Raw genomic sequence first — 14,142 nt, forward strand, 5'->3', positions numbered from 1 at the left:
AAATACACAAGCAGGTCTTCGGTCTTCTGTCTTCTTCTTCTTCTTCTGCATCAGCCAATGGAATGGATGCAAATATAATGTATTAAGATTATTTTTGTGAATTTGTGATTGTATAATAATTGCAGGAATATAATAAATGTAAATTTTGTGGAAAGGGAAGGGCATTCCTTTGAAGAGGAAAGAGAGCATAAGATTACAGAAGACTTGGTGGGAGACTTGACTTAATCAAAGTCTTCTTCTCCCAGTCAGTCGGCCACTACATCTACAAGAAGAGAATTTCTGTGTGGATGAAAGGAAAAGGGGCCGCATCTACGCGAAGACTTTCACCGTCTGTTTTCTACAGAGTCTTCTTCCCTCTTTCCTTTCCTAAGTAGTAGTGCACTTGATTTCTTTTTATTCAATCAAGTAAACCTAAAACCTAAATCCACGGCAAAACGTCCATCATGACATTTTAATCACATATCACGCATAAGACTGACGTTTTGATAACAACAATAAACTTGGATGATTTTTATTTAAACAAAACATCTACCAAACAATAAAAGAGTCACTCTCCATCCATAAGCTGGAACCGCAGCACCGATGTTTCAAGCATACCAACAAAATACTACTCTCTTTAAACAACATTAAAAGGAGCAGCAAACCCCAAATGGGTATTTAGAAATGGGAGAAAAAGGTAAGAATATCCAAAAGTTCTACTGGCATCTATTCCTTGCAGGAAAGTAGAGAAAATTAAAAATGGAGCCTCATGCCTTTCCCCTACTTCGCCTGAGGGTGAGAAGAAATAAAGTCCACAGCAAGACCAATTGAGTTGATCTTGTCAGCTTCATTATCAGGGATCTCAAACCCAAACTCCTCTTCAAGAGCCATCACAATCTCCACAGCATCTAAACTATCTAATCCAAGATCATTCTGGAAATGAGCATTTGGTGTAACCTGCCAAATGAGGAGATTGAAAAAAAAAGCGGGGTCATTAGATTATAGAAAATGGAATGAAACGTACTAAAACAGTCACCCAAAAAAAAAAAAAAATCAGCATCAAACGTGAACGAAAATGAACATGCGCATAGAGTTCTTTAAAATAGATTAATCTTACATAAATATAAGAAAAGAAAGAATATCCCTTTTCACCATGATTTGAGCTCAGCATGGAACATGCCAATTACCAGGACTGGATGTTACTTTCTATTGGAATTTGGTACATACGACGTTCACAATGTATTGATTTCAACATGTAAGCACAGAAACTGATGTAAAAGTAAAATGGAGGAATATGTTCAAGTATGTATGCAATCCTAGGGTCAAAGAAGAAAGACAAAAAGAATGCTTATGAAATATTACAACTATTAAATAATGGATGCAAGTACCAAGGCTCACACCCATCTTTAGCAACCAACAATGTTAAACAAAATCCTAACATTAGCAATAAAATACGACCTAGGTCCATTACATATTTCATTTCAGCCCACATTTCTATTCATGCTTCATGAGAAAATATCTGATTCTCAAGACCTCCAGTAATCCTGGAGGAGCAAAAATAGAAATTTAAGAAGTCTGAGAAGCACTGAATAAGAAAATAAATATGACGCAAAAAATTAAAGCTATGCACTGTGTGGTTGATGGAAAACGATATACCAAAGTCTTATTGTGAATAAAGTAATGACGCATTCCAGTTCCTGCCTGAGATGCATATCTGAGCACAGCTAAAGCTAGCATATTTTCTACTTGTACATTTTAGTTTCTAATAAAAACAATACAATGACAAATCTAAATAACCAATCAGCCATTGATTCTGCATTGAAAGAAATGACTTCACCATCTGCCCAAAAATATGTATAAACCCAATAGCAATATTTCACTCCCACATGTACATCTCCGCATGCATATGTTATGTTTGTGCAAATGGGCGTGCCATATTGAAGAACAAGATGCTATGGCTGGACAATGCAAAACAACATTGAATGACCCTACATTTGACATACCAAAACCCTAATGATTCAATAGAACGGATCTTGGAAGCATAAAATCAACTCCTCAAACACAAAATGACCACATTTTTCAGTCAAAAGAAACAATTTTTTTCTGAGAATCTTACCTGCGAAATATGAAGAAATAACAACTTTTCAGAATCCTAATTACTCTACTTTCTGTCATTTTCTAATTAATCAAACGGAACAATCCACAAAGGGATAGGAGAAGCAGTAATAAGTTGTTCAAAGCTTCAATTGACAATGCAATCGGTTTAATTATTTTTTCAATCCAATTTTCTGAGAAAGGAAACCGAAAACTCCCACAGATTAGAGAAAGCTAGAGGCAAAACACTGTTTTATATATACCTTCGAGGGATCGACTTTCTGGAAGTTCTTGACGACAGAGATAACACGATCGGTGACCTCGGATTTGTCGAGGAAGGTGCCCCTGACCTCCTCGGAGAAGAGACGGCGTCGTATGGCGTTAAAGGGGGATAGAAATAGAGGGGTGGTGGAGCTAGGGTTTGATGGCACGGCCGGAACTGGAACTCTGAGGTACTTAAGTATCGCGCTCCTCGCAGCAGCCGCCATTGAGCAAAACCTTTACACCTTCTGCCTGCTAAGCTAGTCGACTACTGATGAGTGAAATGCGTACTCAACTATATGAATGAATGAATGAATGAATGAACGAACGAAAGAGAGGGCGAGAAATGGTTTTTCTAGGCTGTTTTGTTGGGTGAGAGAGAAGATGCTCTGGTTGATACCAAACGTCGTCGTTTAAAGAAAGAAAATTGGTTGGACACCCGACCGGAAGTTGGTTGTAAATAAACCCGGTGAAGTCAAAATGTGGGCTTTTTCGATAAAAAGAAAAAGTATGGGCCGAAAAGGAGCTGATCCCACCGATTTACCGCCCTTCGAGTGAAGAGTGAGATGCTAATTCCAATTTCCAACTGAAACAAAACAGGAGTTTGAGAGAATTCCAAAGTGAAGAAGGCGATGGTGGTGGTGCTGGTGGTCTTCATTTCTTTGTTTCTCCTTCTTTTCCTCTTTCTATCAATCAAATTTGCCACAGCTGATGGTATTCATTCTTTTCTTTCCGAATTCATTCTCAACCCTCTCTCTATCTCTCTCTCCAATCAAATTTATACCATAAAAGATATATTAGTTCCTCAACTCTAAGCTCTAACTTCCTTCCTTGTGTATTTCTATGCAAGCAGGGGATTTTACTTTGATGTCCAAACGCTCTGTAAAGCGCGACCAAATTGAAGATAAAGTAAGCCCATTTCCATATCTTGTATCCTGATTTCATATCAATTTTACAAACTTTGTTTCTTTTCCTTTTTCTTTTCTTTTTCTTCAAATGTGTTTTTTTTTTTTTTTAACTTTTTTCTTTATGAACATTGTTTCAGGTTGTTTGGATAACTGGTGCTAGCCGTGGAATTGGTATACTTTCGCTTACCTTTTTTTTCTTCCATTTCATTTTTCATTCGTTTTCCTATCTCATTTTATGCAGATTAGGGTCCATTGATGTTGTGAAATTTTCTGTGATGCCTCAATAATTGTCACTGTGACTGTCACACGTCTCATAATTGACATTGTCATTCATTATCACCACTGTTTTTGTCATTACTATTATTATAATGATGATCGTTGTTATCCAAGTAGATGGGCGATGCTTCCGTACTTAAGTTCAGTTGTTGTAACATCAAAGCTGTATATTCGTCTACTTTCCATTGGATAGTGCATCTTAAATTGTTGTAATGTTACTTATATATTCATAATCATAAGCAGAATGGCTTGGGGTGATTCTTTTATCTCTACTGTGGTTTATATCTGGTGAAAACTGCCCAAATATTGAAGCAACATTCTCACCGAATATGTTTCAATTGTTATTTTCCATGTACAAACTATCTCACTTTTCCCCTTGTAATGGTGGTGTGAAGGGGAGGTTCTTGCTAAGCAACTTGCAAATTTGGGGGCTAAGCTCATTATTTCTGCACGTAATGAAGCTGAATTGGAGCGAGTCAAGAAACAACTGACTGGTCTGTTCTTTATCTGCAAGCTGGATAGCTACCATTAATTTTTTAAATACATCTCTCCTCTCCTCCCTCTTAATTTGGTTAGCTTTTCCAGGTAAACATGCACCTGATGGCGTAAAGGTTTTGCCATTGGATTTGGCATCTGGTGAAGATTGTCTCAGGGATGCTGTAGAGAAAGCAGAGTCATTCTTTCTTAATGCTGGTGTTGATTTTATGATCCACAATGCAGCTATCGAGCGTCCTGTAAGTAGGCAATTCCCAATTCTTGAGTGCGAAACATTGTTAGTTGTTGAAACATCAATTGACAGTCTTGCTGATTTGTTAGCCAGTGGCTTTCCCAACAGTAAATCAGCACCACTGCACTGGCATGTACATATGATTTGAACAAAGACTTGCCAATTCACTTCTGTCGCATGTGATTTTATGTATATAAGCCGACAAATTAAGAATGCATTGTTTTTTAGATAATGCCATTCTACGTTTTTTTTGTTTTTTTTGTTTTTTTGGTTCTATGGCAGAAAACTACAGCTTTGGATGTTACTGAGGAGAGTCTGAAGGTATCATATGTGGAGTCCTTGGGTCATTTTGTGCTAGATATTTCTCTAAGAAAATTACTGGCGCCTATGGGTCAATGGTCCTGTGTTCCCTTCCTTTTTTGACTTAAAAAAATGCTTCTTTTTTATTATCAATAAAAGTGATCCTGTTTACTCTTTCTTGCAAGTAGTCAACATTCAATGTCAATGTTCTTGGGACAATAACGCTTACACGGTTACTAGCACCTTACATGCTGAGGCGGGGGAAGGGACATTTTGTCGTGGTATGTGGGAAATGACACTATGTTACTATGTACTTCTCTGCCAGACCCACTCATTACATTGAAAATAATATATTGGATGAAGCACGACATGCATTTTTGTGAGGCACATAATAGATAGATCTTTTTTCTCCTAATAGATAGATTGGTGTACATGACTATGTCAAATGTCCAAGACTGTGCAGTTATGTTGACTAACCAGACATGGGTTAATAGGATTTGTCGTGTGACTCCTGTACATTAGATGCTTAATTTTGTTGTTGCTAATTGCCAGGCATATTCTCTTTTCATCTCTATATTGTGTTTGTTTTCCCTTTTTTGTCCTTTACCCTTGTTGCCTCTTTTATTGTTTTCTTAAGTTTATGTGCAGATGAGCAGTGCTGCAGGAAAGACGCCTGCACCAGGTCAGGCCGTATACTCTGCCTCTAAACATGCGTTAAATGGGTACTTTCACACATTGCGCTCCGAGGTAAAAATTATAACTCTTTCAGTCTAATGATGCATTTCTTTGCTTATGACTTATATAGGTTATTATGCTAATGAAAAGTTTAAAAGGCAATATGTGTCCCTTAGAATGGACCAGTTGTGACAGTAAACACTTGACAGTAGTTCAGGATTTTGAGCAAAGAAATGGAATGGTAAAGATGGGAAACTTTAAAATGTTGTAAATGTCTTTTAAGTGGAAAATCTTTACAGTTCTCACTGATCAAGTTCTCCGTCGTATCTAGGCTTGCTTATATAAAATTAAAGACAACAAGAGTAGTAGTGTGTTTATAAAGTAAAATGAAACTGTTAACATAAATACAATTTCAGTTTTCCATTTTTACCTAATGGTACTAGTTCATATTTCGTGAGTGCAGCTCTATCAGAAAGGAATCAGGGTGACCATTGTTTGTCCTGGGCCAATAGAAACATCAACTGGTTCTGGAGCAGCAAGCTCAGAAAATAAAGCTTCTTCTGAGGTTAGCTCCTTACGCATCTCATTTCTTTTCATTTGTTACTTTTATGCTGCCTAATTGAGCTGTCAAGAGGGCTTTGAGGGCTAGGGACACGGTATCATTTGAATCTCTTGCATTGAAATGCTTCTTAATCATTTTTTGTTATCTTTCTGTTTTAATAGAAGCGTGTGTCATCAGAAAGGTGTGCAGAGTTGACGATAGTTGCTGCCACCCATTGTCTGAAGGAAGTTTGGATATCGTACCAGGTATTGACATCAGTTGTACCTCTTTGTCTAGGTCCAGCTACCAAGATAACAGTTGGGGCTAGGCCTAGATGGTGATGATGAAAAGCATCCACAACCTAGGATTACCATTTTATCGTTCCACCTATCAATGCAAGGCCTTTAAGCATATTTTCACACTCATTCCTAGATAGTATATTTAACAAAGGTGGTCTATTCTTGTCAAACAAGTCATGCTTCAAATCTAATTAGACATAACATATTTTAAGCTTTATAATTACCAATTGTCTAATTTCTCGATTTACTTTTCAAATTAGCTATGTGGATTTTGTTTTACTGAATTGTCTTAAGCATATGGGCACCTTTGTGATTTCTGTCTGGTAAAATATGAAACTTATTTCTCATGTTGTCCTTAATCTTTATATTATCCTAATTATGCTTATTTGTTTTCTGTTGTCTACTGTAGCCTGTGCTGACTGTAATGTACTTGGTGCAATACGTGCCAACTGTTGGTTATTGGCTCATGGACAAGGTATTTTCTGTACTGTCAAATTAATGTTTTTTGGTGAACCTTGAATTTGCTAAAAAATACATCCAAGTATAGCATCATGGAATAAAAGCATGTTAGCTGCTTTCATGATTAGGAATTCCTCTCTGGTTTACTTACTGTGAGTTGCCCTTTCTGTTTTGCTCATTGCCTGCATTTCTAACACTAATTTGGACCCGTTGTTTTAAACGATTTCTAGATTGGTGGGAATCGAGTCGAAGCAGCTGCACGGAAGGGCAACACCTACTCAATTAGCTTACTGTTTGGGAAAAAGAAGGCATCATGAATCTTTTGACTTGAAGCTCTATCTTTCATTGCGTTAACAATCAGGAAGAATGATTGTATGCGACTTATAGTATTTACATATCCAATTATAAGGTTTAGTTGACAAACTTTCCTGAAGATAACTGAGAGAAACTATGTGGGGGGAAACAGCCTAAAACGTACGATCATATGTGTGGGAACCTAATTAAATCAAACCCAGGTCAAATAATTCCTACCATTTGGGGATTATTTGACCTAATTGGGAATTAATCAACCTAATCGGGAGTTATTCAATTTAATTGGGAATTACCCAATTAAATTGAACGTTACCTAATTAGGTTGAGAATTGATTTGGTTAATTACCACGATTCCCAATTAAATGAGGAGTTACCTAATTGAATCAGGATTTGATTTGATACCTATCACAATTAGGGATTTGATTTACCCTAATTAATCAAATTCCTAATTAATCAAATCATTTCCAAAAAGGGGAGGAATAATTCCCTTCCATCTACAGAATTATTCCTATGAAACCCTAGCCTCCGAGACTACTATAAAAGCATAGACACACACAAAGGTTGAGGTATGTGAGAATTACTACTAAAACTCTGCAGAAAATTCCTCTCAAACCCTAGCCACCTCTTTTCTCTCTCTCTCTTTTACATAAGGCTTCGGTCGCCCGATTTATATTATAAACACATCCCGTACCCTATTTTAGCTATCGTTTCTCTACGGATCGATTGAACTGACTTAGGCATCGGAGGGCCTTTGGCCAACACCCCCCCGGGTATGGTCCTCTTATTTGTTCTATTTTGCAGGGAGAAAGAGGCGGCGAAGAAGAAAGGGGAATCTTCCGAACCGAATATTCTCGTGGGGAAATTTCCTCCTGCAAATTGGTGCTTTCATTGAGAGCACGAGTTATACTCAACGCGTGCTCAAGGAATCCGTTCCTCCTATTTTCCAATCCACCGAAGCCTTCTAAACAACCATGGTTGGAAGCATGAACACGAGAGGCAAAGCCGCCGCGATGGCTAGATCCGCGACGGCCCAAAGCCACTTCACCCACGATCCCGCGATCGACATGGTGGCACCGCCACCTCTCCCCACCGCCGCATAACATGGCGGAACTTCCCATTAAGGTGGACTCGTTACCACCGCCGACCTAGGGCCGGTCTTGGAGCAACTCCAAGCATTCCCTCCATTGCCTCCACTCGCGACGCACGCTCCTGCATACACCTCCAATAAAAATCTAGCCCGTGTGCAGTTGGGCTCCACACACTTCTCTCCTCTCGATCCACGAAGTCAAGCAGACCTTAATCTAAGAGTTGACCAGCTAGCTCAGAGAATGCACGACCAAAGCAATCTAATGAGGCAGCTCATCAACCAAATAGGCTTTGCTCAAAACCTTGGCCTTGGACAACCGAGCGAAGAGAGAAGGATGGACGAACGTGCCGGTAGATAACTTGACGTCCGCGCCCGCTTGGGCCCACAAGGAAATGTACATCAAAGGCTAGGCCCCCAAGGAGGTAAGCGAAACAACCATCGCAACGAGGATCGCGAAGAAAGGCGTTCAGCTGTCTACTCACAGAGAAGCGTTCTCGAAAGGCTAGCTTACGTCTTCACCAAAGAATACACCTCTTACCGGACAATCAAGAAGAACCCTGACCACTTGTACAACCTGCGCAAGAAATCTGACGAATCTATTCGAGATTACATCAAGAGATTCAAGGCAGAAAAGGCGAACATTGTAGGATGTGACGACCGAATCACGTCCTCCGCTTTCAAGAAAGGCCTTCCAGCTGAGCACGACTTGTACCGCGAGTTGACTATCACTCCCAGCCAGACTCTGGTAGAGGTCTACGCGACTGCGGAACGTTACGCGCTCTGGGATGACGATCGAATCGCCGCAAAGAAGTCTACAAAGCAAAAAGATCAGCCAACTAAGCGGGCAGGCCAAAGAGGCGACGGAATTAATAACCGGAATAAGGACGAGCGCACCACCCACAAGGGGAGGCTACGGCAGGAGAGAACTACACCAAGTTCACCATCCCCATACATCAAATCTTAGCCCAAGTGAAGAACAAACCTTGGGTAAGAAGACCACCACCCTTGAAAGGAGATCCGGACAAGAGACACTAGCAAATACTGTGCCTTCCATGGAACGCACGGACACACTACAAACAACTGCTTCGCTTGGAAAGCGCATCTTGAAGAACTCGTGAGAGAAGGTCACTGCACAAAATTCATTGCGAAGCAGGCCATCCAACGAATTGAAGATCGAGACACCGCCAAGGAGCCGCCTCAGAAGGTCATAAGGATTAACACCATCCTAGCCGACTCCGAGGAGTCTGGGCTGACCAGCAAGGAAAAGAAGAGGAAGATCAAACAGGCCACTGGGATCTCCCAAGTCTCGACCGACCTTCCACTAGCAGAGGACGATCCTGTGATCGGCTTCCAAAAGAAAGATCTGATCGGCCTCGACATGCCACATAACGACGCCCTTGTCATCAGCATTCAAATCGCTCAGGCCATGGTCGACCGAATCCATGCAGACGAGGGCAGCGCAGCCAATATCCTACAACTGACGGTCATCCAACAGATGGGCTTGGAGACAAAGATCAACAAATTAGCCAGATCGCTGACTGGCTTTAATGGTGCAACAACGGTTACCGTGGGCACGATAGACCTCGACGTCTACTCCCCACCTGTAATCAGCTTGCAAACATTCATGGTCATTAATGAGGTCTCACCCTACAACGGCATCCTGGGCAGACCATGGATTGGCAAGATCAATGTCATCACCTCCGCCACACATCAGAAAATTTGGTACCCAATCCCTGGGGGCGGTGTCGGCCAAATCAACAGCGATCAAGCAATGGCGAGGAAATGCTCCGCCCAAGGGCTAAAGAAAGGCAAACAAGCGCAGTTTCTCCCCGTGAGCCAGGCAAATCTGGAGGAGGTTGAGCAACCGAATCTTACTATCTTATAGCAATCAAACGTCAGGACCAAGCGAGGAGATCCCTCCAGAGGTCTCTCCAGAAGAAGGATGGAAACCCGAGGAGGACGTCGAGTTAATACCCTTGGATCCTGACCAGCCAGACAGGAAGGCGCGGATCGGCTCGCGCTTAAGCCCAGAAGAGAAGGTGGAGCTTACCACATTCCTCCAGAGCAACAAAGACATGTTCGCATGGTCGCCATCAGACATGCCTGGCATCGACCCGAACATAATCTGTCACCGACTCCACGTCAACCCCGCATGCAAGCCAGTGGCGCAGAAGAGACGCAACTTCGCACCCGAGCGAGTCGCTATCATCGAAGTCGAGATTGACAAACTCCTAGCTACCGGCTTCATCGAAGAGGTCTCTTACTCAGAATGGCTTGCCAACGTTGTCATTGTGGCAAAACAAGAAAAGAGCGAATGGAGAGTTTGTGTCGATTATACAGACCTCAACAAGGCATGCCCTAAAAACAACTTTCCATTGCCGAGAATCGACCAACTCGTGGATTCCACTTCTGGCAATCAGCTGCTCAGCTTCATGGACGCCTACTCCGGCTATAACCAAATCATGATGCACGAGGATGACAAGGCGAAAACTTCTTTCATCATCGAAAGAGGGACCTACTGCTACAAGGTCATGCCCTTTGGGCTGAAGAACGCCGGAGCAACCTATCAAAGGCTCGTAAATAAAATCTTCAAGGAGCAGATCGGCAAAACTATGGAGGTCTACGTGGATGACATGCTGGTCAAAGCCCCAAAACGTGCAGATCACATTGGAAATCTTGCCGAGTCATTCAGCTTGCTCCGCCAATATCGCATGAAGTTGAATCCAAGTAAATGCACGTTTGGTGTATCCTCCGGCCGATTCTTGGGATACCTAGTCACGCAACGAGGTATCGAGGCACACCCACGTCAAATCAAAGCCATTCTCGAGATGAAATCGCCTTCCACGGTGAAAGAAATACAAAGTCTGACGAGCAGAGCAGCGGCCCTCAACCGATTCCTCTCGAGATCAACCGACAAGTGCAGACCATTCTTCAAAGCTTTGAAGAAAGGACAAAGAGACAAATGGGATGAGGAGTGCGAAGTGGCTTTCCAAAATCTGAAGACTTACCTCACCTCACCTCCCATGCTCTCAAAGCCAGTCCCTGGTGAGGACTTGTTCGTATACTTGGCAGTGTCCAACTCAGCTATCAGTTCAGCTCTCATCCGAGAAGAGCTGGGGGCCCAACATCCAGTATTCTACACGTCAAAAGCTCTCCTCGATGCAGAGACTCGCTACCCAAAATTGGAGAAACTTATTTTGGCTCTTGTAGTTTCTGCGAGAAAGCTGCGACCCTACTACCAAGCTCATCGAGTCATCGTCATGACCGACTTTCCTTTGAGATCAATCCTCCACAGCCCTGATGCTTCTCAGCGACTCATGAAGTGGGCTATAGAGCTAAGCCAATATGACCTCCTCTACCGGCCAAAAACTGCAATAAAAGCCCAGGCTTTAGCAGACTTCGTAGCAGAATTCACCCCATCGGCCGAAAAAGAGAAGTTGGTCAACCAAAAGAAGGAAAGTTCAAAAGCAGACGGGACCTCCGCAGAACCTAGCCAACCCAATGACATGTGGCAGTTGCGCGTAGATGAAGCGTCAAACCAAAAAGGAGCTGGAGCAGGAGTCGTCATCATCACCCCTGATGGAACCCTATTGGAGCAAGCTATTACGCTTGGCTTCCCAGCCTCGAACAACGAGGCAGAATATGAGGCATTGCTTGCCGGCCTACGCTTAGCAAAAGAGCTCGCAATCAAAAAGCTAGCCATCTACTCTGACTCACAATTGATCACGAATCAAGCCTCAGGTGAATACATGGCGAAGCACCCAAGGATGATCCTATACCTTGACAAAGTCCAAGAGCTGTTGAAGGCATTTCCCACCTTCACCATCCAACAAGTGCCCCGGGCAGAGAACGCTCATGCAGACGCACTGGCAAGCCTAGGATCAGCGCTGGATACCCAGTTCAGACGCTCCATCCCGGTCGAACACCTTGACCGACCAAGCATAGAAGAAATAGAGCTAATCGATACCATGCAGATTGACGAGGACCCTAGTTGGCAAGACCCCATCATCGACTATTTGACAAATGGAAACCTGCCAACGGACAAGTCCGAAGCTAGAAAGGTCCAGCAGAAGGCCGCGAGATACTACATGCACGGCAACAAGCTCATCCGCAGATCATACTCCGGCCCTCATCTCACCTGCATAAAGTACCCTCAAACACTTGAGGTTCTCTGCAAAATTCACGACGGCGAGTGTGGCAACCACTCTGGGGGCAGATCGCTCGCCCAGAAAGCTCTAAACATAGGCTACTTCTGGCCTACCATGCGTCACGACTCCGCTGAATATGTCAAGAAGTGTGATCGCTGTCAGCGATACAAGCCAATCCCTAACTTGCCTGCCGAAGTCTATCATCCGCAAAACAGTCCATGGCCGTTTATGCAATGGGCCATCGACCTAGTGGGTCCCCTGCCACCAGCGCCCGCCAAGAAAGAAATGATGATCGTCGCCACCGACTACTTTACTAAATGGATCGAGGCCGAAGCTCTATCCTCTACTAAAGAAGCCGATGTGGAGCGATTCATCTGGAGAAACATCATATGCCGGTTTGGCTGCCCACAGTCGCTGGTTACCGACAATGGCTCACAGTTCATTTGGCAAGCAGATCACCGCCTTTTTTGCGAAATACAAGATCAAGCAACACTTGTCTACCCCGAGGTATCCACAAGGAAATGGACAAGCCGAGGCATCTAACAAAGTCATATTAGACTGCTTGAAGAAAAGGCTAGAAGGCGCCGAAGGAAAATGGGTGGATGAACTCCCCGGAGTATTATGGGCTTATCGCACCACCAAACGAAGATCGACTAGTGAGACCCCATTCTCCCTCGCCTATGGAACAGAAGCGATCATACCACCTCACATCACTGTCCCCTCCATAAGTCTGGAAGTGGGCAGTGTTGATCAAAACTCCGAGCAGATGAGGCTCAATCTCAACTTACTTGAGGGCGAGCGTGAGAAAACCATTATCCGAGTCGCCTCCTATCAGCAGCAGTTGAAGTCTTACCACGACAAAAGAGCTAAGATCAGACGATTTCAACCAGACGACCTCTTACTAAGAAAGGCTTTCATTACTGCACCAAGACAAGGGTAAAAAAAGATGAATCCTAACTGGGAAGGCCCTTATGTGATCAGCCGACTCGGGGGCAGAGGAAGCTACACACTCGACACTATGGAGGGGAAGGAAATACCGCGACAATGGAATGCTCACCATCTTCGAAAGTATTATCCGTAGTGCTTCCTCCTGACTGCTAGAAGTTCTAAGTTTTGTACCAAGTTGTTTCCATTTTCGAATAAAGGACTGTAATCTTATGAATATCAATATAAGTTCAGTTTCTCATTCCAAAATGTCTCATCTGCCCACGAAACACAACATTTGCCCATAAGCAGCGTCCTTCGGGAGACGCAGGGTACGCCAGGAATTTCCTAAGGGAGATATCCAGGTTCCTATCCGTTTCCTAAGGGAGGCAGGATAGTCACACAGTTGCCCATAAGGAGCGTCCTAAGGGAGACGCAGGGCGACGACTAAAAGCGTCCGTTTGGAGATGCAGCCCGCTAAAAAAGCGTCCTAAGGGAGACGCAGGGTGCGCCAGGAGTTTCTTAAAAGGGAGGTCGCCATGCTTCCTGCGGGAAATATCCAGGTTCCTATCCGTTTCCTAAGGGAGGCAGGATAGTCACACAGTTGCCCATAAGGAGCGTCCTAAGGGAGACGCAGGGTGACGACTAAAAGCGTCCGTTTGGAGACGCAGCCCGCTAAAAAAGCGTCCTAAGGGAGACGCAGGGTGCGCCAGGAATTTCTTAAAAGGAGGTCTCCATGCTTCCTGCGGGAAATATCCAGGTTCCTATCCGTTTCCTAAGGGAGGCAGGATAATCATGTAGTTGCCCATAAGTAGCGTCCTACGGGAGACGCAGGGCGACGACCAAGGCATCCTACGGGATGTGCAGAACACACCCGGAGTCCTTCAAGGGGGACCCTGGTGCTCGCCAACTTCCTAAGGGAAATCATCCTACGGGATGTGCAGAACACACCCGGAGTCCCTCAAGGGGGACCCTGGTGCTCGCCAACTTCCTAAGGAAAATCATCCTATGAGATATGCAGTGCATGCCCAGAGTCCTTCAAGGGGGACCCTGGTACTCACAAATCTCAAAAGGAGGACGTGCAATCAAAACATTGGCTGGTTACTCAAGCAGTTCACAAGTCAAATATGCAAATTGAAGTTGGAAAATGTA

General features: G+C 43.4%; 3 protein-coding genes across 5 annotated transcripts; 2 read left to right on the forward strand and 1 right to left on the reverse strand.

The window, feature by feature from the left end:
* Positions 1-486: 486 nt before the first annotated feature.
* Positions 487-2,697, reverse strand: LOC117633051 (acyl carrier protein 2, mitochondrial). The gene is made up of 2 exons (XM_034366723.1): positions 2,337-2,697; positions 487-936 (listed from the first exon to the last, which is right to left on the reverse strand). The coding sequence occupies exons 1-2, from the start codon at positions 2,559-2,561 to the stop codon at positions 760-762; spliced, it is 402 nt and encodes a 133-aa protein (XP_034222614.1). The 5' UTR covers positions 2,562-2,697; the 3' UTR covers positions 487-759.
* A 190-nt stretch (positions 2,698-2,887) lies between these two features.
* LOC117631352 (dehydrogenase/reductase SDR family member 7) lies at positions 2,888-6,952 on the forward strand. Of its 3 annotated transcripts, XM_034364455.1 has the most exons (12): positions 2,888-3,048; positions 3,188-3,243; positions 3,380-3,413; positions 3,914-4,012; positions 4,104-4,252; positions 4,528-4,566; positions 4,734-4,826; positions 5,194-5,292; positions 5,684-5,785; positions 5,944-6,027; positions 6,470-6,535; positions 6,750-6,952. In XM_034364455.1, exons 1-12 carry the CDS (start codon positions 2,967-2,969, stop codon positions 6,834-6,836), a joined length of 990 nt encoding a protein of 329 aa, XP_034220346.1. In that variant the 5' UTR covers positions 2,888-2,966; the 3' UTR covers positions 6,837-6,952. The 3 variants fall into 3 exon arrangements, with proteins under 3 accessions (XP_034220346.1, XP_034220347.1, XP_034220348.1); XM_034364456.1 differs by lacking the exon at positions 4,528-4,566; XM_034364457.1 differs by lacking the exons at positions 4,528-4,566; positions 4,734-4,826.
* A 980-nt stretch (positions 6,953-7,932) lies between these two features.
* On the forward strand, positions 7,933-13,006 carry LOC117630638. The gene is made up of 5 exons (XM_034363333.1): positions 7,933-7,953; positions 8,403-8,853; positions 9,028-9,726; positions 9,818-12,426; positions 12,521-13,006. The coding sequence occupies exons 1-5, from the start codon at positions 7,933-7,935 to the stop codon at positions 13,004-13,006; spliced, it is 4,266 nt and encodes a 1,421-aa protein (XP_034219224.1).
* Positions 13,007-14,142: the final 1,136 nt, after the last annotated feature.

The sequence above is a fragment of the Prunus dulcis genome, chromosome 6, assembly GCF_902201215.1.
Source record: "Prunus dulcis chromosome 6, ALMONDv2, whole genome shotgun sequence".
In the NCBI taxonomy this organism is placed as follows: domain Eukaryota; kingdom Viridiplantae; phylum Streptophyta; class Magnoliopsida; order Rosales; family Rosaceae; genus Prunus; species Prunus dulcis.

Coding starts and splice junctions, on each gene's coding strand:
- LOC117631352 (XM_034364455.1), top strand. CDS start 2,967: ATGGTGGTGGTGCTGGTGGTCTTCATTTCTTTGTTTCTCCTTCTTTTC. Junction 3,049..3,187: donor CAAATTTGCCACAGCTGATG/GTATTCATTCTT, acceptor CTATGCAAGCAG/GGGATTTTACTTTGATGTCC. Junction 5,786..5,943: donor AAAATAAAGCTTCTTCTGAG/GTTAGCTCCTTA, acceptor CTGTTTTAATAG/AAGCGTGTGTCATCAGAAAG.
- LOC117630638 (XM_034363333.1), top strand. CDS start 7,933: ATGGCGGAACTTCCCATTAAG. Junction 9,727..9,817: donor CGCCCAAGGGCTAAAGAAAG/GCAAACAAGCGC, acceptor ATCAAACGTCAG/GACCAAGCGAGGAGATCCCT. Junction 12,427..12,520: donor CCTCTACTAAAGAAGCCGAT/GTGGAGCGATTC, acceptor TTTGGCAAGCAG/ATCACCGCCTTTTTTGCGAA.
- LOC117633051 (XM_034366723.1), bottom strand. CDS start 2,561: ATGGCGGCTGCTGCGAGGAGCGCGATACTTAAGTACCTCAGAGTTCCA. Junction 937..2,336: donor AGAAAGTCGATCCCTCGAAG/GTATATATAAAA, acceptor CTCATTTGGCAG/GTTACACCAAATGCTCATTT.